We start from the raw sequence: 21,852 nt of genomic DNA on the forward strand, positions 1-21,852 counted from the left end.
TTCACTCTAGTGTACTGAGGGAGGAGGCCTCATTTTGGCACTTCAGTTAATTTCAAGGCAGTGCATGCAGTTCCATGTGAGAGGGTCCTGTGGCTCAGAAAGTGACTTCAGAAGGCTTATTTCTGTGGATGATTGACCCCTAAGAAAGGTAAAAGCTGCAGCAATGCTGTAGCAGGGATTGTGGTGTATAAAAACGGTTAAATCCAACAATTAGCTCCGGTTTGCTTGTTTTAAGAGCTAGAGTCTCCATATTTGCTGTGCAATATTCAATGCGCTCCTGGCTTGGCCTCAGCTAGCGGAAGCCAGGTTCATAAGATTTCAGTCGGACAACATAACGACTGTTGCGTACATCAATCATCACGGGGGAACAAAGAGTTCCCTAGCGATGAAGGAAGTAACCAAGATTATCCAATGGGCAGAGAATCACTCCTGCCATCTATCCGCTATTCACATCCCAGGAGTAGATAACTGGGAGGCGGACTATTTGAGTCGTCAGACTTTCCATCCGGGGGAGTGGGAACTTCACCCGGAGGTCTTTGCTCAGTTATGGGGCATTCCAGACATGGATCTAATGGCGTCCCGTCAGAACTTCAAGATTCCTTGCTACGGGTCCAGATCCAGGGATCCCAAGGCGACTCTAGTGGATGCATTAGTGGCGCCTTGGTCGTTCAACCTAGCGTATGTGTTTTCACCGTTTCCTCTCCTTCCCAGGCTCATAGCCAGGATCAAACAGGAGAAGGCCTCTGTGATTCTGATAGCTCCTGCGTGGCCACGCAGGACTTGGTATGCAGACCTGGTGAATATGTCATCGGCTCCACCATGGAAGCTACCTTTGAGACAGGATCTTCTAGTACAAGGTCCATTCGAACATCCAAATCTAGTTTCTCTGCAGCTGACTGCTTGGAAATTGAACGCTTAATTTTATCCAAGCGTGGGTTTTCGAATTCTGTGATAGATACTCTGGCCCAAGCCAGAAAACCTATGACTAGAAAGATTTACCATAAAATATGGAAAAAATATATCTGCTGGTGTGAATCCAAGGGATTCTCCTGGAGTAAGATTAAAATTCCAAAGATTCTCTCCTTTCTCCAAGAAGGTTTGGATAAAGGGTTGTCAGCTAGTTCTCTAAAAGGACAGATTTCTGCTTTATCTGTCTTGTTACACAAACGACTGGCAGCTGTGCCAGATGTACAAGCTTTTGTTCAGGCTTTGGTTAGAATCAAGCCTGTTTACAGACCCATGACTCCTCCTTGGAGTCTAAATTTAGTTCTTTCAGTTCTTCAACGGGTTCCGTTTGAACCTTTATATTCCATAGATATTAAGTTATTATCTTGGAAAGTTCTATTTTTGGTTGCTATTTCTTCTGCTAGAAGAGTTTCTGAATTATCTGCTTTGCAATGTAATCCACCCTATCTGGTTTTCCATTCAGATAAGGTTGTTTTGCGTACTAAGCCTGGTTTTCTTCTAAAAGTTGTTTCCAACAAGAATATTAACCAGGAAATAGTTGTTCCTTCTCTGTGTCCGAATCCAGTTTCAAAGAAGGAACGTTTGTTACACAATTTAGATGTTGTTCGTGCTTTAAAGTTCTACTTAGAAGCAACAAAAGATTTTAGACAAACCTCATCTTTGTTTGTCGTTTACTCTGGTAAGAGGAGAGGTCAAAAAGCTACTGCTACCTCTCTCTCTTTCTGGCTGAAAAGCATTATCCGATTGGCTTATGAGACTGCCGGACGGCAACCTCCTGACCGAATCACAGCTCACTCTACTAGGGCTGTGGCTTCCACATGGGCCTACAAGAACAAGGCTTCTGTTGATCAGATATGTAAGGCAGCGACTTGGTCCTCTCTGCACACTTTTGCCAAATTCTACAAATTTGATACTTATGCTTCTTCGGAGGCTATTTTTGGGGGAGAGGTTTTGCAAGCCTTGGTGCCTTCCATTTAGGTAACCTGATTTGCTCCCTCCCTTCATCCGTGTCCTAAAGCTTTGGTATTGGTTCCCACAAGTAATGGATGACGCCGTGGACCGGACACACCAATGTTGGAGAAAACAGAATTTATGCTTACCTGATAAATTACTTTCTCCAACGGTGTGTCCGGTCCACGGCCCACCCTTGTTTCCTAATCAGGTTAAAAAAAATTTCTTTATACACTACAGTCACCACGGCACCCTATAGTTTCTCCTTTTTCTCCTAACCGTCGGTCGAATGACTGGGGGGGGCGGAGCCAGAGGGGGAGCTATATGGACAGCTCTTGCTGTGTGCTCTCCTTGCCTTTCCCTGTGGGGGAGAATATTTCCCACAAGTAATGGATGACGCCGTGGACCGGACACACCGTTGGAGAAAGTAATTTATCAGGTAAGCATAAATTCTGTTTTTACAGGTAACTTGGTATTTATTTTAACTAGGTACAATAGCTATTAAATAGTTATTAACTATTTAATAGCTACCTAGTTAAAATAATTACCAATTTACCTGTAAAATAAATCCTAACCTAAGTTACAAATACACCTACACTATCAATAAAATAAACTACAAATATCTAAACTAAAATACAATTAAATAAACTAAACTAAATTACAAAAAATAAAAAAAGATTACAAGATTTTTAAGCTAATTACACCTATTCTAAGCCCCTAATAAAATAATAAAGCCCCCCAAAATAAAAAAATTTCCCTACCCTATTCTAAGTTAAAAAAGTTAACGGCTCTTTTACCTTACCAGCCCTTAAAAGGGCCTTTTGCAGGGCATGCCCCAAAGAAAACAGCTCTTTTGCCTGTAAAAAAAAACACAATACCACCCCCCAACATTACAACCCACCACCCACATACCCCTATTCTAAACTCACCCAAACCCCCCTTAAAAAAACCTAACACTACCCCCTTGAAGATCTCCCTACCTTGTATTCACCCAGCCGGGCAGAACTCTTCATCCGATCCGGGCGATGTCTTCAATCAAGCGGCAGAGAAGAAGTCTTCATCCCGGCGATGTCTTCAAGCAAGCGGCAGAGAAGTCTTCTTCCATCCGGCGATGTCTTCAAGCAAAGCGGCATCTCCGCCGCGGAGCATCCATCCGGCGCGACGACTGAACGAGGAATGAGATACCTTTAAATGATGTCATCCAAGATGGCGTCCGACGAATTCCGATTGGCTGATAGGATTCTATCAGCCAATCGGAATTAAGGTAGAAAAATCTGATTGGCTGATTGAATCAGCCAATCAGATTCAAGTTCAATCCGATTGGCTGGCTGGTTCAGCCAATCGGATTGAACTTGAATCTGATTGGCTGATTCAATCAGCCAATCAGATTTTGCTACCTTAATTCCGATTGGCTGATAGAATCCTATCTTGGATGACGTCATTTAAAGGTTCCTCGTTAAGTCGTCCTGCCGGATGGATGCTCCGCGGCAGAGGAGGAGCGGGGAAAGAAGATTGAAGATGCCGCTTTGCTTGAAGACATCGCCGGATGGAAGAAGACTTCTCTGCCGCTTGATTGAAGACATCGCCGGATCGGTTGAAGAGTTCTGCCCGGCTGGGTGAATACAAGGTAGGGAGATCTTCAGGGGGGTAGTGTTAGGTTTTTTTAAGGGGGGTTTGGGTGGGTTTAGAATAGGGGTATGTGGGTGGTGGGTGCTATTGTGGGGGGGTTTTACAGGCAAAAGAGCTGATTTCTTTGGGGCATGCCCCGCAAAAGGCCCTTTTAAGGGCTTGTAAGGAAAAAGAGCTGTTAACTTTTTTAATTTAGAATAGGGTAGGGAAATGTTTTTATTTTGGGGGGCTTTATTATTTTATTAGGGGGCTTAGAATAGGTGTAATTAGCTTAAAAATCTTGTAATCTTTTTTTATTTTTTGTAATTTAGTTTAGTTTATTTAATTGTATTTTAGTTTAGATATTTGTAGTTTATTTAATTTATTGATAGTGTAGGTGTATTTGTAACTTAGGTTAGGATTTATTTTACAGGTAAATTGGTAATTATTTTAACTAGGTAGCTATTAAATAGTTATTAACTATTTAATAGCTATTGTACCTAGTTAAAATAAATACCAAGTTACCTGTAAAATAAATATAAACCCTTATTAATTATTAATTACATTGTAGCTATCTTAGGGTTTATTTTATAGGTAAGTATTTAGATTTAAATAGGAATATTTTAATTAATAATATTAATTAGATTTATTTTAATAAGAATGTAGTTAGGGATGTTAGAGTTAGATAGGGTTATTATACTTAATTTATATATAATATAATAACGATATTAACTATATTAACCCTAATATAATTAGGGTTAATATAGCTGGCGGCGGTGTAGGGGGATTAAATTAGGGGTTAATAATTTTAAAATAGATGGCGGCAGGGTAGGAGCTCACTTTAGGGGGTAGGTAAGGTAGATGGCGGCGGTGTAAGCGGCTCACTTTAGGTGGTAGGTAAGGTAGATGGCGGCGGTGTAAGGGGCTCACTTTAGGGGGTAGGTAAGGTAGATGGCGGCGGGGTAGGGGCTCACATTAGGGGATAGGTAAGGTAGATGGCGGCGGTGTAAGGGGCTCACTTTAGGGGGTAGGTAAGGTAGATGGCGGCGGTGTAAGGGGCTCACTTTAGGGGGTAGGTAAGGTAGATGGCGGTGGTGTAAGGGGCTCACTTTAGGGGGTAGGTAAGGTAGATGGCGGCGGTGTAAGGGGCTCACTTTAGGGGGTTATAGATTTAATATAGCTGGCGGTGGGGTCCGGGAGCGGCGGTTTAGGGGTTAATAACTTTATTAGGTGGCGGTGGGGTCCGGGAGCGGCGGTTTAGGGGTTAATACTTTTTTTATTGTTTGGATAGTGAGGGGGGATAGCGGATAGAGGGTTAGACGTGTCGGGCTATGTTTGGGAGGCGTGTTAGACAGTACGGGTGATTTTATAAGTTAGTCAGGTTTTGTAGGTGCCGGCAGTTTCTAAAGTGCCGTAAGTCACTGGCGACTCCAGAAATTTGTACTTACGCAGATTTCTGGACATCGCTGGTTTGTCAGACTTACGGCACTTTAGCCTCTGACGGCGGGGTATATTGGATAGCTTGAGTTGCAAGCTGAAACTACGGGCGGCGGGGGTTCCCTCGCTTGCGCCGCAAACTACGATCTATATCGGATCGTGCCCCAGGTTCATAACCAGATGGTACAAGCACCTTAGGCTCTCTGAGCAAGTGCTGTGTTTAAAATGCTGGTGCACGGTGCATACTTAAATACTTTTGAAAGAGATATAACTTTTATAAGAAGCATTTTCTTTTAATACATATATATTATCAAAATGCTTCTATTCAAAACTGAAGTGCACCCATGTGGATTCCAGTTTTGGTTGGAATGTCCCTTTAAATATATAATTGTATTAAAAACAAGACACTGCCTTTACTAACTATAAGGAAGTATCTATTGATAGAATGTATCTAATATTATCTACCTGTGCATCAGGAGGAAGCTGCTGTGCATGATTTTATACAAGAGTAACTTAGGTGTGTGCTATAAGTGGTGATATCCCAGGGAGCATTTGCTGATTACTGTATTGTTTTTATGTAACAATAAGGGGCCTCCTAGTGAGGCAGAACGCAGCCTTTGTGGGTTAAGATAATGAGTTGTGTGTGATCTGTTTCTGTAATGTATATAAATATATGTTTCTTTTCAGATGGCTGCTCTCCAGAGTCCGTTCTACGGAGACAAGATGAACCTCTACTCTCTGTGTAAGAAGATAGAGCAGTGTGACTACCCCCCACTGCCCTCTGACCACTACTCTGAAGAGGTACAGACTGCTGTATATCCTGTAAAGCTAAGGGCCCTGTGCTCGTTATGTCTACTCAGTGATGCATTCTGTGTGTACAGTAGAAACAGTCTCACATGCTATCTGCCTTCATTCTGACTTCTTCAGTCTCATACACAGAAATATAAACTTCTTCTTAAAGGGAACATATATATATACTTATGACCTCTCATACAGTGTACCTGTTTCTTTTACTATGGTATTGGCAGATGCTACAGCCAATCAACAGTTGTACAAACCCGCTCCAAAGGTATAAAAAAGTCATGATTATCTGGTGTTAGAATCTCTCTCGCTCTCTCTCTGTCTCTCTACCCTCTACTCTATGCTCTAATGTAAGTATCTAGCATGTCCTGCGTCTCTTGATGTGACAGGGGTGCAGTTTACTTTTGGTTGTGGGTTCATTTTCTTCCCATTTATTTTATCATATCTGGTGTAAAACTGTTTTTTTTTCACACTGACCGGCTCATTAAATGAGTGCATGGATTTCACCCTCATGACTTAGTAAGCTGTCATTTCCCACTGACCATGTAATGTAGGGTCATCTGAAAAAGTTAATGATTTTGCTAAACATATTATTAATCTCTGTTTTGTAATATATATATATAGAAAGAATTCATCAGTATTGTTGCTGAGCAGCTCGCTTCTTTACACATGCACTCTTTTCCCCAATTGCTGGGCACTGCCGGATTGGTCTCTGCATAGAAGACCTGCGCATGCACATCAGTTATAATTACTGCGTAGAGTGTAGTCCCTTTCGCTCTCTACGTCACTATGGAAGGGGGCAGAGGGAGGAGCAGCACTCAGTAATACAATAATATAATGTCCAAATATTAACTTTTAATACAGCAGTTTACATTTTAATAACATAAAAGTTTCACTGTCTGGTACTACAAAGTATATGATTCATCATTACTTTAAACATAGTAATCAAAGTCCAGGTGTGGAAAAATAGGTTGGGGAGGGGAACATTGTCTGCCTTTGCCTCGTCCTTGGATACTCATGATTGAGTGTTGTCACCGCAGCCATCATATTAATTAAGGTTTTTAGCATTATTAAAAGCTCCTGAGGACTGGGTGCTATTCAAAGCCTAAAGAAGCAACCTAGACAAACAGGATATGTGTTTGTGTGTGTATATGTATGTATGTGTAATACATTTTAAATATAATTTTATTTTTTTATATTCGTAAATGCCTGTAGTATTATGCTTTATTTATTTTTTAAGTCTCCAATTAAAGACAGAAAGTGACAGGATCTATATATAGTGGCCATGTAATTTGAGTGTTCCAGCTGCCGACCCTCCCTATACAATAATGTAAAATGATGGTGAGACTGTCAGGGGCAGCCTTTTGTTGTGACACTCACGCTGTCTCCTCCCTCCCTCTCTTTCCCGTTTTGCTCTTCTACTCTGCACATGAATATTTCACATATCTGCATCCTCATCGCCTATTCTCCTTGACTAATTTTCAGCCTGTCCGCATTTGCATTTCACATGGTAGCTTATTAGGAAGGTACAGGGATGCTCCAGGATGGCAGTTGCCATGGCGATCTGCTGGAGGATTATAATGAGGGTACCACTCAGGAGAAGCCGTGCTGGTCCTGCCTGCAGGGCTACGAGACTGCGGCTAAGTGTGAATCCAGAGTCACAGCCCAGGGGCACGAATCAAAAACTCTGCCCCACATAGAAGAACTTCTCCCAGTTAGCGTTAGACAGGGCTTTTTTCCCACTTTAAAGCAGCAGCCAGGAAAATAAAATACAGAACTCTTCACCATAAATTAACTCCATCACTGCTGAAACTCAGAGAGGTTACCGGGAGTCTGGTACTTTTAATTATTTAGCATAATGGTTTGAGAGGAGAAGCGCTAGAGCTTGCAGGAAGGGAAAGTTTGCTCTCTGACTTTTAAAGAGTATACATAGAATATTTAAAAAATATATACTTTACTGGTTTTGAATGCTATTTTTATTTCAGGCAGTATGGGGGTATACAGCTAAATAAAATAGATTTTTAGAGCAGAATTCCTAAACGTGGCAGTGTTTCCTCTGTATCAGAGAGATCTTGATAACTGCATACAGATAAGCGCAGAGGGGTTTCACTTTAGTCGTAGCCCAGTGTTGCAGTGGTCCATTTAAATCCAAAACTTGTTATAAACCTTGTAAGGAAAAGTACCAGTAAATTCCACTCTTGAAAGCCAATGTGATATGTGTGTGTGTGTGTGTGTGTGTATATGTGATGTGTGTATGTGATGTGTGTATGTGATGTGTGTATGTGATGTGTGTGTGTGGGGGGGTGTATATATGATGTGTAAGTGATGTGTGTTTATGTGTGGGGTGTGTATGTGATGTGTGTGTTTATATGTGTGGGGTGTGTGTGTGTATGTGATGTTGTGGGGTGTGTGTGTGTATATATGATGTGTATGTGATGTGTTTGTTTATGTGTGGGGTATGTGTGTAAATGTGATGTGTGTGTATGTGATGTGTGGGGTGTGTGTATGTAGCGCTGCAGAATCAGTTGGCGCTCTACAAATAACCGATAATAATGATAATAATAAATAATGTGTATGTGATGTGTGTCTGTATATGTGATGTGTAGGCTGTGTATAGGTGATGTGTGGGGTGTGTATATTTGTGTGTGTATTTGATGTGTGCCTGTATATCTGTGTATATGTGATGTGTGGGGTGTGTATATGTCATGTGTAGGATATGTATATGTGATGTGTGGGGTGTGTATATTTATGTGTGTATATGATGTGTGTCTGCATATATGTGTATATGTGATGTGTGGGGTGTGTATATGTGATGTGTGGGGTGTGCATAGTATAAAATGAGTTACTGATTATCCATCATACACAGGTACCTTCTGAGTTAGACACGTCACTTAGGGCCTGAGGATCTAAACTTCACCAGATGAGAGATGGTTTTTCTCACTCACCATCGCAGGTGATTCCCTGGTGGAATTATCGTAAAAAAGGGGCAGTCCCTGTGCATGGCGCGATGTCTCCTATTGAAAGTAATAGAGCTCGCTGGAAAGGGACACTTGCTACCTAGAGTATTGTAGCAGTGAGCAGGGACGCACTTTATTAAGATAATCCTGCAGCCAATATAAATCACATTACGCTGCTTTCTGTGTTCAGAAAAACCTGTGAGATTTGCAGTGCGAAAATGTTTGCAGAATTTACGCTGGGATTATAGAGACATTTTCATATACGCCCATGTTCAGCCCATTTTACGAGGTAAAAAAACAATCACGCTTTGTATTTTGTAATTCTAAGTACAAATTCTATGTATTTTTTGCACATCCATTGCACTTAAATTACAATCTACGCTGTGCATATTAATTACAACTAATTCCTGTGTAATTTACATACAGATTTTGCGTTTTTGATAAAATGATTTTTGTTGAAGAATTTTGTTATGATTTTTGATGCATCTTAACAATACCATTTTTTTCCTGCATATTTTTCTTTAAATGGTTCAATTATTAGTTTGGTAAGATTTTTAAAATATGAATTGTATTGTGCACTTTTGTAATGTATACATCTCCTTCCCATATCAAAATGCAGTATACGCTCCTTAGCGAGACACCATGTTTTCAGGCTTTATATCGTTCCACCAGGGAAATAGAAGTACTGGCGTTTTTTAATAATCACCTGGCCGTTAGTATTACATTTGCTAAAGAGACGTTTGATTTCTACTCTTGAGAAATTACTGGAAGCATACCACCCACACTAAAGACACTATTCAGTTTGATTTCTACTCTTGAGAAATGACTGGAAGCGTACCACCCACACTAAAGACACTATTCAGTTTGATTTCTACTCTTGAGAAATGACTGGAAGCGTACCACCCACACTAAAGACACTATTCAGTTTGATTTCTACTCTTGAGAAATGACTGGAAGCATACCACCCACACTAAAGACACTATTCAGTTTGATTTCTACTCTTGAGAAATGACTGGAAGCATACCACCCACACTAAAGACACTATTCAGTTTGATTTCTACTCTTGAGAAATGACTGGAAGCGTACCACCCACACTAAAGACACTATTCAGTTTGATTTCTACTCTTGAGAAATGACTGGAAGCATACCACCCACACTAAAGACACTATTCAGTTTGATTTCTACTCTTGAGAAATGACTGGAAGCGTACCACCCACACTAAAGACACTATTCAGTTTGATTTCTACTCTTGAGAAATGACTGGAAGCGTACCACCCACACTAAAGACACTATTCAGTTTGATTTCTACTCTTGAGAAATGACTGGAAGCATACCACCCACACTAAAGACACTATTCAGTTTGATTTCTACTCTTGAGAAATAACTGGAAGCATAGCACCCACACTAAAGACACTATTCAGTTTGATTTCTACTCTTGAGAAATGACTGGAAGCATACCACCCACACTAAAGACACTATTCAGTTTGATTTCTACTCTTGATAAATAACTGGAAGCATAGCACCCACACTAAAGACACTATTCAGTTTGATTTCTACTCTTGAGAAATGACTGGAAGCATACCACCCACACTAAAGACACTATTCAGTTTGATTTCTACTCTTGAGAAATGACTGGAAGCATAGCACCCACACTAAAGACACTATTCAGTTTGATTTCTACTCTTGAGAAATAACTGGAAGCGTACCACCCACACTAAAGACACTATTCAGTTTGATTTCTACTCTTGAGAAATTACGTGAAGCATAGCACCCACACTAAAGACACTATTCAGTTTGATTTCTACTCTTGAGAAATGACTGGAAGCATAGCACCCACACTAAAGACACTATTCAGTTTGATTTCTACTCTTGAGAAATGACTGGAAGCATACCACCCACACTAAAGACACTATTCAGTTTGATTTCTACTCTTGAGAAATGACTGGAAGCATACCACCCACACTAAAGACACTATTCAGTTTGATTTCTACTCTTGAGAAATTACGTGAAGCATAGCACCCACACTAAAGACACTATTCAGTTTGATTTCTACTCTTGAGAAATGACTGGAAGCATAGCACCCACACTAAAGACACTATTCAGTTTGATTTCTACTCTTGAGAAATGACTGGAAGCATACCACCCACACTAAAGACACTATTCAGTTTGATTTCTACTCTTGAGAAATGACTGGAAGCGTACCACCCACACTAAAGACACTATTCAGTTTGATTTCTACTCTTGAGAAATGACTGGAAGCATAGCACCCACACTAAAGACACTATTCAGTTTGATTTCTACTCTTGAGAAATGACTGGAAGCATAGCACCCACACTAAAGACACTATTCAGTTTGATTTCTACTCTTGAGAAATGACTGGAAGCGTACCACCCACACTAAAGACACTATTCAGTTTGATTTCTACTCTTGAGAAATTACGTGATGCATAGCACCCACACTAAAGACACTATTCAGTTTGATTTCTACTCTTGAGAAATGACTGGAAGCATACCACCCACACTAAAGACACTATTCAGTTTGATTTCTACTCTTGAGAAATTGCGTGAAGCATACCACCCACACTAAAGACACTATTCAGTTTGATTTCTACTCTTGAGAAATTACTGGAAGCGTACCACCCACACTAAAGACACTATTCAGTTTGATTTCTACTCTTGAGAAATGACTGGAAGCGTACCACCCACACTAAAGACACTATTCAGTTTGATTTCTACTCTTGAGAAATGACTGGAAGCATAGCACCCACACTAAAGACACTATTCAGTTTGATTTCTACTCTTGAGAAATAACTGGAAGCATACCACCCACACTAAAGACACTATTCAGTTTGATTTCTACTCTTGAGAAATAACTGGAAGCATAGCACCCACACTAAAGACACTATTCAGTTTGATTTCTACTCTTGAGAAATAACTGGAAGTGTACCACCCACACTAAAGACACTATTCAGTTTGATTTCTACTCTTGAGAAATAACTGGAAGCGTACCACCCACACTAAAGACACTATTCAGTTTGATTTCTACTCTTGAGAAATAACTGGAAGCATAGCACCCACACTAAAGACACTATTCAGTTTGATTTCTACTCTTGAGAAATGACTGGAAGCATACCACCCACACTAAAGACACTATTCAGTTTGATTTCTACTCTTGATAAATAACTGGAAGCATAGCACCCACACTAAAGACACTATTCAGTTTGATTTCTACTCTTGAGAAATTACGTGAAGCGTACCACCCACACTAAAGACACTATTCAGTTTGATTTCTACTCTTGAGAAATGACTGGAAGCGTACCACCCACAATAAAGACACTATTCAGTTTGATTTCTACTCTTGAGAAATAACTGGAAGCATAGCACCCACACTAAAGACACTATTCAGTTTGATTTCTACTCTTGAGAAATGACTGGAAGCATACCACCCACACTAAAGACACTATTCAGTTTGATTTCTACTCTTGAGAAATGACTGGAAGCATAGCACCCACACTAAAGACACTATTCAGTTTGATTTCTACTCTTGAGAAATAACTGGAAGCGTACCACCCACACTAAAGACACTATTCAGTTTGATTTCTACTCTTGAGAAATTACGTGAAGCATAGCACCCACACTAAAGACACTATTCAGTTTGATTTCTACTCTTGAGAAATGACTGGAAGCATAGCACCCACACTAAAGACACTATTCAGTTTGATTTCTACTCTTGAGAAATGACTGGAAGCATACCACCCACACTAAAGACACTATTCAGTTTGATTTCTACTCTTGAGAAATGACTGGAAGCATACCACCCACACTAAAGACACTATTCAGTTTGATTTCTACTCTTGAGAAATAACTGGAAGCATACCACCCACACTAAAGACACTGTTCAGTTTGATTTCTACTCTTGAGAAATTACGTGAAGCATAGCACCCACACTAAAGACACTATTCAGTTTGATTTCTACTCTTGAGAAATGACTGGAAGCATGCCACCCACACTAAAGACACTATTCAGTTTGATTTCTACTCTTGAGAAATTACGTGAAGCAGAGCACCCACACTAAAGACACTATTCAGTTTGATTTCTACTCTTGAGAAATTACGTGAAGCATAGCACCCACACTAAAGACACTATTCAGTTTGATTTCTACTCTTGAGAAATGACTGGAAGCATACCACCCACACTAAAGACACTATTCAGTTTGATTTCTACTCTTGAGAAATGACTGGAAGCGTACCACCCACACTAAAGACACTATTCAGTTTGATTTCTACTCTTGAGAAATGACTGGAAGCGTACCACCCACACTAAAGACACTATTCAGTTTGATTTCTACTCTTGAGAAATGACTGGAAGCATACCACCCACACTAAAGACACTATTCAGTTTGATTTCTACTCTTGAGAAATGACTGGAAGCGTACCACCCACACTAAAGACACTATTCAGTTTGATTTCTACTCTTGAGAAATTACGTGAAGCGTACCACCCACACTAAAGACACTATTCAGTTTGACTAGTATTTGGCTTTACACGTAGTGGAGCTACAGTCTCTCTTTCCTGTTCCTATTATTCATCTTTCTTTCGTTCATGTCATTTGGTGTTCAACTGAGATAAGGTATTTTCTGACCAGTTCCTAAATGTCTACCTAAGGTGGTTCCAAATTTCCTTCAATTTCTTCTGATGAAAACAGTGAATGTGACTAAAGCTGTGCACCTTGGATCCCGTAGAATGGCTTTATATCTATATTAATAGATGAAAAGTATGGAGACAAACTGATAGACTGTTAGTAATTCCACAGAAGTATTCTAAAGGCTGTATGGTGGCAAAAGCTATAATCTCTAGATTGTAATGATGAAAGCACCTTTGCCTCTGGGACTTCTGCAAGGTTAGTCTTTACTTCAACTGCTGTAGCAGACATTTATTCTTTGTAAGCTTTTAATAAATGTGCAGTGTGTGTGACTGGGGAGAAATGTCCCCCTTTGTATATTAAACTATTAAATTAAGTTTTTTGTTATTTCACCATAATTATTTATTTATTTTTGTCTTTATACCATTAGAAAAAACTGACCAAACATTTCTCATCTCTAAAGAAGTACACTCTAATAGCCCTCTGTCTTTACAGCCATAAATATCTAAAAATAGATTTAAATAAATATTTAAAATATATTCTCTACACCTTTGAGCAAATAGAGGAAGTTCAAAATATCAGTCGTGCTGGCAGAAAGTTAAAATAAAATTGCTAAGAGAGAATGAATTTTTGAACCGCACAGTTTATCCCAGTTCAAAATCTATTTTTAGAGTTTCAGAAAACATCAGTAGTGGATGCCGCAGCTTTGTTTTTTGGATAAGCACACCCCTATTCCCCTGGAGGACTGTACCTCTTTAAAGGAAACAATGGACCGCAGTATTAACGGGACGTGACCGACAAAATTTTAATTTTCCAGTTTCCTCTTTTATCTAATTAGCTTCATTCTCTTTTTATCCTTTGTTGAAAAACACACCTTGGTAGGCTCAGAAGCTGGGGATAGCAAGTGATTGGTGGCTGCACATATATGCCTAGTGATTGGCTTATCGATGGGTTTAGCTAGCTCCCAGTAGTGCATTGCTGCTCCTTCAAAAAATTATTAAAAGAGAATGTAATATGAAATATAATTGATAAAAGATTAGAAAGTTGTTTTCAAATGTTTTTTGTATCTGAATCGTGAAAGAAAAATGTTGGGTTTTGTATCCCTTTAAATTGTCCTTCACCAGACTTTTGAAATCATGGAATTACTCTAGCAGTTCTCTTTAAACTCTGGTAACATTTAGGCAAGAAAATTCTTATAGAGCTATTTGGCTAAAATCAGGGTCAACTGATATTTCTAAAAACAAGCTCCTTTAAAGGCAAACTATTGTCGTGTTTCTTTTGGAAGCGTTGCCACTGGAGATTTATCTTTATAAGCTCCTTTGCAGGCAAATCACTGTCTTGTTAGGTCTTCTATGTTTGCACTAAACCCTCATCAACCACCATCTTTTCATTCCTCAAGAGGATTTTCCTTTTGGCACCACCCTAGACCTTCTTCAGGTTACAGTTTGAAATCAAAACACGGCACCCGAAGACAACTACAAAACCCATATTTCCTGGTGGTGATTCTCCAACAGCTTGGTCTCCAGCAAATGTTTATTATTTTATTATTTTACCAGTTTATTATTTTCTATAACGTATGCTATATTTTTCATCTTAAGCATTCTGTTAAACAATCCTCTGTCAGGTTTAACCCTTCTTAGCAGGAGTAATTCACAAAGTCTACTCCCACTAGAAACAAAAATTTAATTTTAACTTATTTTTTTTTTACCCAGGCTATCCTGTCCTAGATTTCATAGAATCACTCCATGGAACTGGGCTGACACATGTTCACCATTTACGTCATGGATAATGATTACCTTATCCTAATCCACCCCACACACTACAAATTAATTTGCTTCACCTTCAGTCATGAACATTTCCATTTCTTTCCTGTAAATGGCAAGAGTCTATGAGCTAGTGATGTATGGGATATACATTCCTACTAGGAGGGGGCAAAGTTTCCCAAACCTCAAAATGCCTATAAATACACCTCCCACCACACACATACTTCAGTTTTACAAACTTTGCCTCCTATGGAGGTGGTGAAGTAAGTTTGTGCTTGATTTTTATTTCTTCTATGATAAGCGTTTCTAAGCATTTTGAAGCCCAATTCCTCTCAGAGTACAGTATTTGTCAGAGGGATGTGAAGAGAGTACTGCCTTTTGATTTTTATGGTTTCACTCATGGGAAATCTTTTCAAGGGTTCTCTGTTATCAGTCGTAGGGATTCATCTCCTACCTCCCTTTTCAGATTGAAGATATACTCTTATACCATTATCTCTGCTGATAGTTTTCAGTACTGGTTTGGCTGTCTGCTATATGTGGATAGGTGTCTTTCGGTAAGTATGTATCATTATTTAAGACACTCTCAGCTATGTTTGGCGCTGTATGTATTGATATAAAGTTTTAAATATATGTATTTACTTATATTTGCCATGAGTCAGGTCTATGTGTATTTCCCTTTGCAATCTAACAATTTCAGTATGAGAATCATGTTTTAGGAAGTTATTTTTTATAAATTTTCTTTCCTGTGGTTTAGTTTTTTTTCCAATTTGATTTGTTTTTTTCCTTAAATTGCACGGGCAAATCTAGGCTAGCAAGGGCGCAAATTGCTGTTATCTATTGCGTCATTTTTGGTGCAAAATTTTTTTTGACGCAAATTTGCGTCTATAGTGTCACAAGTTTCGTCATTTCCTGCGTCTTTATTGACGTTAGTTGGTTTGGCGCCAAAAATGTTTTCACTTTGCGTTGTGCGTCATACTTGGGGCCAAATAATTTTTTCTTATTTTACCCCACCTCCTTTATGCTCCCTGCTCTCTTTATATTCTAGAGGGCTTTGCTGTTTGCTTTTCTGCTTATTTAGCATATGCATTTTTTCCCATTCCGGAAACTGCTATATGAGGAAATTGGATATTTTGTTTAAATGTTATTTTTTCTTTTACATTTTGCAAGATGTCTGTCTGATCCTGTCTCAGAAGCTACTGTAGGAACCATGCTGCCTGAACGCAGTTCTACCAAAGCTAAGTGTATCTGTTGTAAGCAAGCTGAGATTATATCTCCGGCTATACTATGTAACAGTTGTCATGATAAGCTTTTGCATGCCGATAATGTTTCTATTAGTACTAGTACAGCACCTGTTGTTCCCTCAACATATAATGTACATGATATCCCTGTTGATATGAAAAATTATATTGCTGATGCAATACAGAAGGCTATGTCTGCTATTCCTCCTTCTAATAAACGTAAAAGGTCTTTTAAAACCTCTCATAAAACTGATGAAATTTGTGATGAAATATCCTCCTCTGAAGAGGATCTCTCTGGTTCAGAAGATCCTACTTCAAACATTGAAATTGATAAATCTTCTTATCTTTTTAAGATTGAATATATTCGGTCTTTGTTGAAAGAAGTATTGGTTACTTTAGGTATTGAGGAGTCTGATCCTCTTGATAACAAAACCAGTAAACATTTCAATTCTATTTTTAAACCTTCTGTGATTACTCCTGAGGTTTTTCCTGTTCCAGATGCGGTTTCTGATGTGTTTGCTAAGGAATGGTCTAAGCCTGGTGCTTCTTTTAATCCTCCTTCTAGGTTTAAGAAGTTATATCCTTTACCAGTGGCTATTTTGGAGTTTTGGTTGGATAGCTTAGCACATCAGGAAACAGATTCTGATTTGTCTAGCATTGTTCGTTTGCTTCAACATGCTAATCATTTTATCTGTGATGCTATTTTTAATGTTAAATCTATGTCTTTAGCTAATCTAGCTAGAAGAGCTTCATGGCTTAAATCATGGAATGCTGACATGGTATCTAAATCTAGATTACTATCTCTATCTTTCCAGGGTAATAATTTATTCGGTTCTCAGTTGAATTATATTATTTCCATTATCACTGGAGGGGAAGGTAGTTTTTTTTTTTTTTGCCCCAAGATAAAAAGTTTAAGGGTAAATTTAAAGCTTCTAATCGGTTTCATACCTTTCGTCAGAATAGAGAACAGAAAACCACTCCTTCCCCTAAGGACTCTGGTTCCAATTGGAAGCCATCTTCAAGTTGGAATAAATCCAAGCCTTATAAGAAGCCAAAAGCCAGCCCCTAAGACTACATGAAGGTGCGGCCCTTTCAGAATCAGTGGATTCAAAGCATTGTCTCTCAAGGGTATCAAATAGGTTTCAGAATAAGACCTCCTGTGAGAAGATTCTTTCTCTCTCATGTTCCAACAAAACCTGTGAAAGTTCAGGCTTTTCTGAAGTGTGTTTCAGATCTGGAGCTTTCAGGGGTGATTATACCTGTTCCGCTTCAGGAACAGGGTCTGGGCTTTTATTCAAATCTCTTCATTGTCCTAAAGAAAGAAAATTTGTTCAGACCCGTTCTGGATCTGAAGTTTTTGAATCATTTTGTAAGGGTCCCAACTTTCAAGATGGTGACTATTCTGCCTTTTGTTCAGCAAGGTTATTACATGTCTGCAATAGACTTACATGATGCTTATCTTCACATTTCGATTCATCCAGATCACTATTGGTTTCTGAGATTCTCTTTTCTAGACAAGCATTACCAATTTGTTGCTTTTCTATTTGGCCTAGCGACAGCTCCAAGAATCTTTTCAAAGGTTTTCGGTGCCTTTCTATCCGTAATCAGGGGGCAGGGTATTGAGGTGTTTGCTTATTTGGACGATATCTTGGTACTGGCTCAATTTTTTCATTTAGCAGAATCTCACACGAATCAACTAGTGTTGTTTCTTTAAAGACATGGTTGGAGGATCAATTTACCAAAGAGTTTCTTGATTCCTCAGACAATGGTCACCTTTTTAGGTTTCCAGATAGATTCAGTGTCCATGACTCTGTCTCTAACAGACAAGAGACGATTAAAATTGGTTTCAGCTTGTCAGAACCTTCAGTCTCAATCATTCCCTTCAGAGGCTATGTGCATGGAAATTTTCGGTCTCATGACTGCAGCATCGGACGCAATCCCCTTTGCTCGTTTTTATATGAGACCAGCATTCTACTTTCTCTGACTTGGTGGTTAGACCATCATTGTATTATTCAAGGGGCCTCTTTTGTTCGTCCTTCCTGGACTGTAGTCTCAACAGATGCAAGTCTTTCAAGTTGGGGAGCTCTCTGTGGGTCTCTGACAGCACAAGGGGTTTGGAATCCTCTATAGGCGAGGTTACCAATCAGTATCTTAGAACTCCCTGCTATTTCAGGGCTCTTCAGGCTTGACCTCTATTAAAGAGATAACTTTTCATTTGCTTTCAGACAGACAATATCAGAACTGTGGCATATGTCAATCATCAGGGAGGGACTCGCAGTCCTTTAGCAATGAAAGAAGTATCACGTATACTTTCTTGGGCGGAATCCAACTCTTGTCTAATTTCTGCGATTCATATCCCAGGTGTAGACAATTGGGAAGAGGATTATCTCAGCCGTCAGACTTTGCATCCGGGGGAGTGGTCCATCCAGATGTGTTTTTTCAGATTGTACAGATGTGGGGTCTTCCAGAAATAGATCTGATGGCTTCCCATCTAAACAGGAAACTTCCCAGATACCTTTCCAGGTCCAGGGATTCTCAGGCGGAGATGGTGAAGGCGTTAGCAGTACCTTGGTCTTATCAACTTGCTTATATTTATCCACCTCTAGTTCTTCCAAGGGTGATCTTCAAGATCATAATGGAACAATCACATGTGTTTCTGATAGCACCAGCATGGCCTCACAGGTTTTGGTATGCGGATCTTGTCCGGGTGTCCATTGTCCAACCTTGGTCACTTCCTTCAAGGCCAGACCTTCTGTCTCAAGGGCCGTTTTTCCATCAGGATCTCAAATCCCTAAATTTGAAGGTATGGAAATTGAACATTTAGTGCTTAGTCATAGAGGTTTCTCTGACTCAGTGATCAATACAATTTTGCAGGCTCGTAAGTCTGTTTCAAGGAAGATTTATTATCGGGTTTTGAAAACCTATATTTCATGGTGTTCTTCTCATAAATTCTCTTGACATTCTTTTAGAATTCCTAGAATTTTACAGTTTCTTCAGGACGGTTTGGATAAAGGTTTGTCTGCATGTACTTTGAAGGGACAAATCTCTGCTCTTTCTGTTTTATTTCATAGAAAGATTGCTAAACTTCCTGATAATTCACTGTTTTGTTCAGGCTTTGGTCCGTATCAAGCCTGTTATTAAGTCTATTTCTCCTCCATGGAATCTTAATTTGGTTTTGAAGGTTTCGCAGGGTCCCCCTTTTGAGCCTATGCATTCTTTGGATATTAAGCTACTTTCTTGGAAAGTGTTGCTTCTTTTGACTATCTCTTCTGCTAGAAGAGATTCTGAATTGTCTGCTCTCTCTTGTGAGTCTCCTTTATTGATTTTCCATCAGGATAAAGCTGTTTTGCAGACTTCGTTTAAATTTCTTCCTAAGGTTGTGAATTCTAACAACATTAGTAGGGAAATTGTTGTTCCTTCCTTGTGTCCGAATCCTAAGAATTTGCTTGAAAAATCATTACACTCTTTGGATATGGTAAGGGCTTTGAAATACTATGTTGAGGCTACTAAGGATTTCAGGAAGACTTCTAGTCTATTTGTTGTCTTTTCCGGTTCTAGGAAAGGTCAGAAAGCCTCTGCCTTTTCGTTGGCATCTTGGTTAAAGCTTTTGATTCACAAGACTTATTTGGAGGCGGGACTGTCTCCGCCTTAGAGAATTACAGCTCATTCTACTAGATTGGTTGCCACTTCTTGGGCTTTTAAGAATGAAGCTTCATTTGATCAGTTTTGCAAAGCAGCAACTTGTTCTTATATGCATACATTTACAAAATTTTACCATTTCGATGTATTTGCTTCTTCTGAAGCAGTCTTTGATAGAAAAGTTCTTCAGGCAGCTGTCTCAGTTTGATTATTCTGTTTTTAAGAAGAACTTATTTTATGGATTTAATTTCTCAGCGGAAATAGCTGTTTTTATTTTATCCCTCCCTCTTTAGTGACTCGTCTATGGACTTCCACATCTTGGGTATTTTATCCAATACGTCATTATCTCATGGACTCTTGCCATTTACATGAAAGAAAACATAATTTATGTAAGAACTTACCTGATAAATTCATTTCTTTCATAATGGCAAGAGTCCATGAGGCCCACCCTGTTTTTGGTGGTTATTTTTTTTTGTATAAAAGCACAATATTATTTTCCAGTTCCTCTTTTTTGTATGCCTTTAAATTAAATGGCAAACAAAATCAAATGGCACACTGACCGCAATCTACTCTTTCAAATACTTGGGTATGTTGTTAGACCCCAATCTATCTTTTGGCATCCACATAGAAAAGCTTGCATCTAAACTTTATCCAAAACTAGGTGCCCTGTACAGAACCAAATCCTGCCTCAGCCCTACAGTAAAGGAAAAGATTGTACAGCAAATGCTGATGCCAGTCATGGATTATGGGGATGTAGTATATGCACCTGCACCGCAAACTCGCCTAAATAAACTTAATACACTGTATAACTCGTTCTGCCGCTTTGTGCTACAATGTAACTACAGGACCCACCATTGTGACATGCTAAACTGGCTGTCGCTTGAATCCAGACGCACCCTCCATCTTTCCAGCCTTGTGTTGAAGAGCTTTTCTGGGAAGCTCCCACCCTACCTGAGCAGACTGCTCTCTCTGGCTGTTCCCAACTCCCATAACCTCCGATCCAATACCAGCACATTATTTAGTTTGCCTCAATACAAAAAGAAAGCAGCTCGATCCTCCTTTTCCTACAGAGCAGCACAATTATGGAACGATCTCCTGCACACTTTAAAACCTTCCCCAAGGCTAAAATCCTTTAAGAGATCCCTCTCTACATATCTCAAAACAGAATGTGCCTGTCATGGTTAATTATATATTTCCTACCTGTTCTATGTTACATTTTGCATATATTATGTATTATTATTGTTTTTGTATTTTATTGTACCCTATTGTATCAATGCAATGTTTTCTGGACCCAGGACATACTTGAAAACAAGAGAAATCTAAATGTATCCTTCCTGGTAAAATATGTTCTATATGCAAATAGTGTGTGAACTCATGTGCTCTTGGTAGCGCCAGGTTGGATTTATGTGCTGCCATCAGTAATTCATTATTCCATGTATTGTCATGATAGTATATGAGAGAGAATAAGGTGTTTGCTTACATTTACACCACACAAATTGCCCACATTGTGCATATCATCTGCTGCTTCTTCTGGGGCGTATCTTCTGTCATGTCCCCTCCCTCATATGGCTAAACCTTTAACTGGTGTGTGATGGAAGAGAAAAGGAGAAGTAATTAGTCCCTGCATGTGACATAGACATTAATCCCTATGCAAAAAATGTGGTTTATTAGTATAGCACAAAGCAGCTGTGCAGTAGTGAAACATTGAGTCTAACCACAGATGGTTGTTTGTCTACCGAGTCATCAACGTGTGATGGTACACAGGTAATACATTGCAGATAAATAGCCAAATATGTCAACAAAATAGATATACTTTATAGCAGGGAAGAACTCTCTTACAAGATACTGCATA

At 39.3% G+C, this 21,852-nt stretch overlaps 1 protein-coding gene across 4 annotated transcripts in view; it reads left to right on the top strand.

The window, feature by feature from the left end:
- The window catches only part of NEK7 (NIMA related kinase 7), a 247,263-nt gene that overhangs the window by 222,907 nt on the left and 2,504 nt on the right, over positions 1-21,852 (top strand). For all 4 annotated transcript variants that reach the window (XM_053693799.1, XM_053693802.1, XM_053693803.1 and 1 more), the window contains one exon: positions 5,650-5,763. In XM_053693799.1, the coding sequence (XP_053549774.1) occupies positions 5,650-5,763 (114 nt within the window). The remainder of the gene's footprint in view (positions 1-5,649; positions 5,764-21,852) is intronic.

The sequence above is a fragment of the Bombina bombina genome, chromosome 10 (assembly GCF_027579735.1).
Source record: "Bombina bombina isolate aBomBom1 chromosome 10, aBomBom1.pri, whole genome shotgun sequence".
In the NCBI taxonomy this organism is placed as follows: domain Eukaryota; kingdom Metazoa; phylum Chordata; class Amphibia; order Anura; family Bombinatoridae; genus Bombina; species Bombina bombina.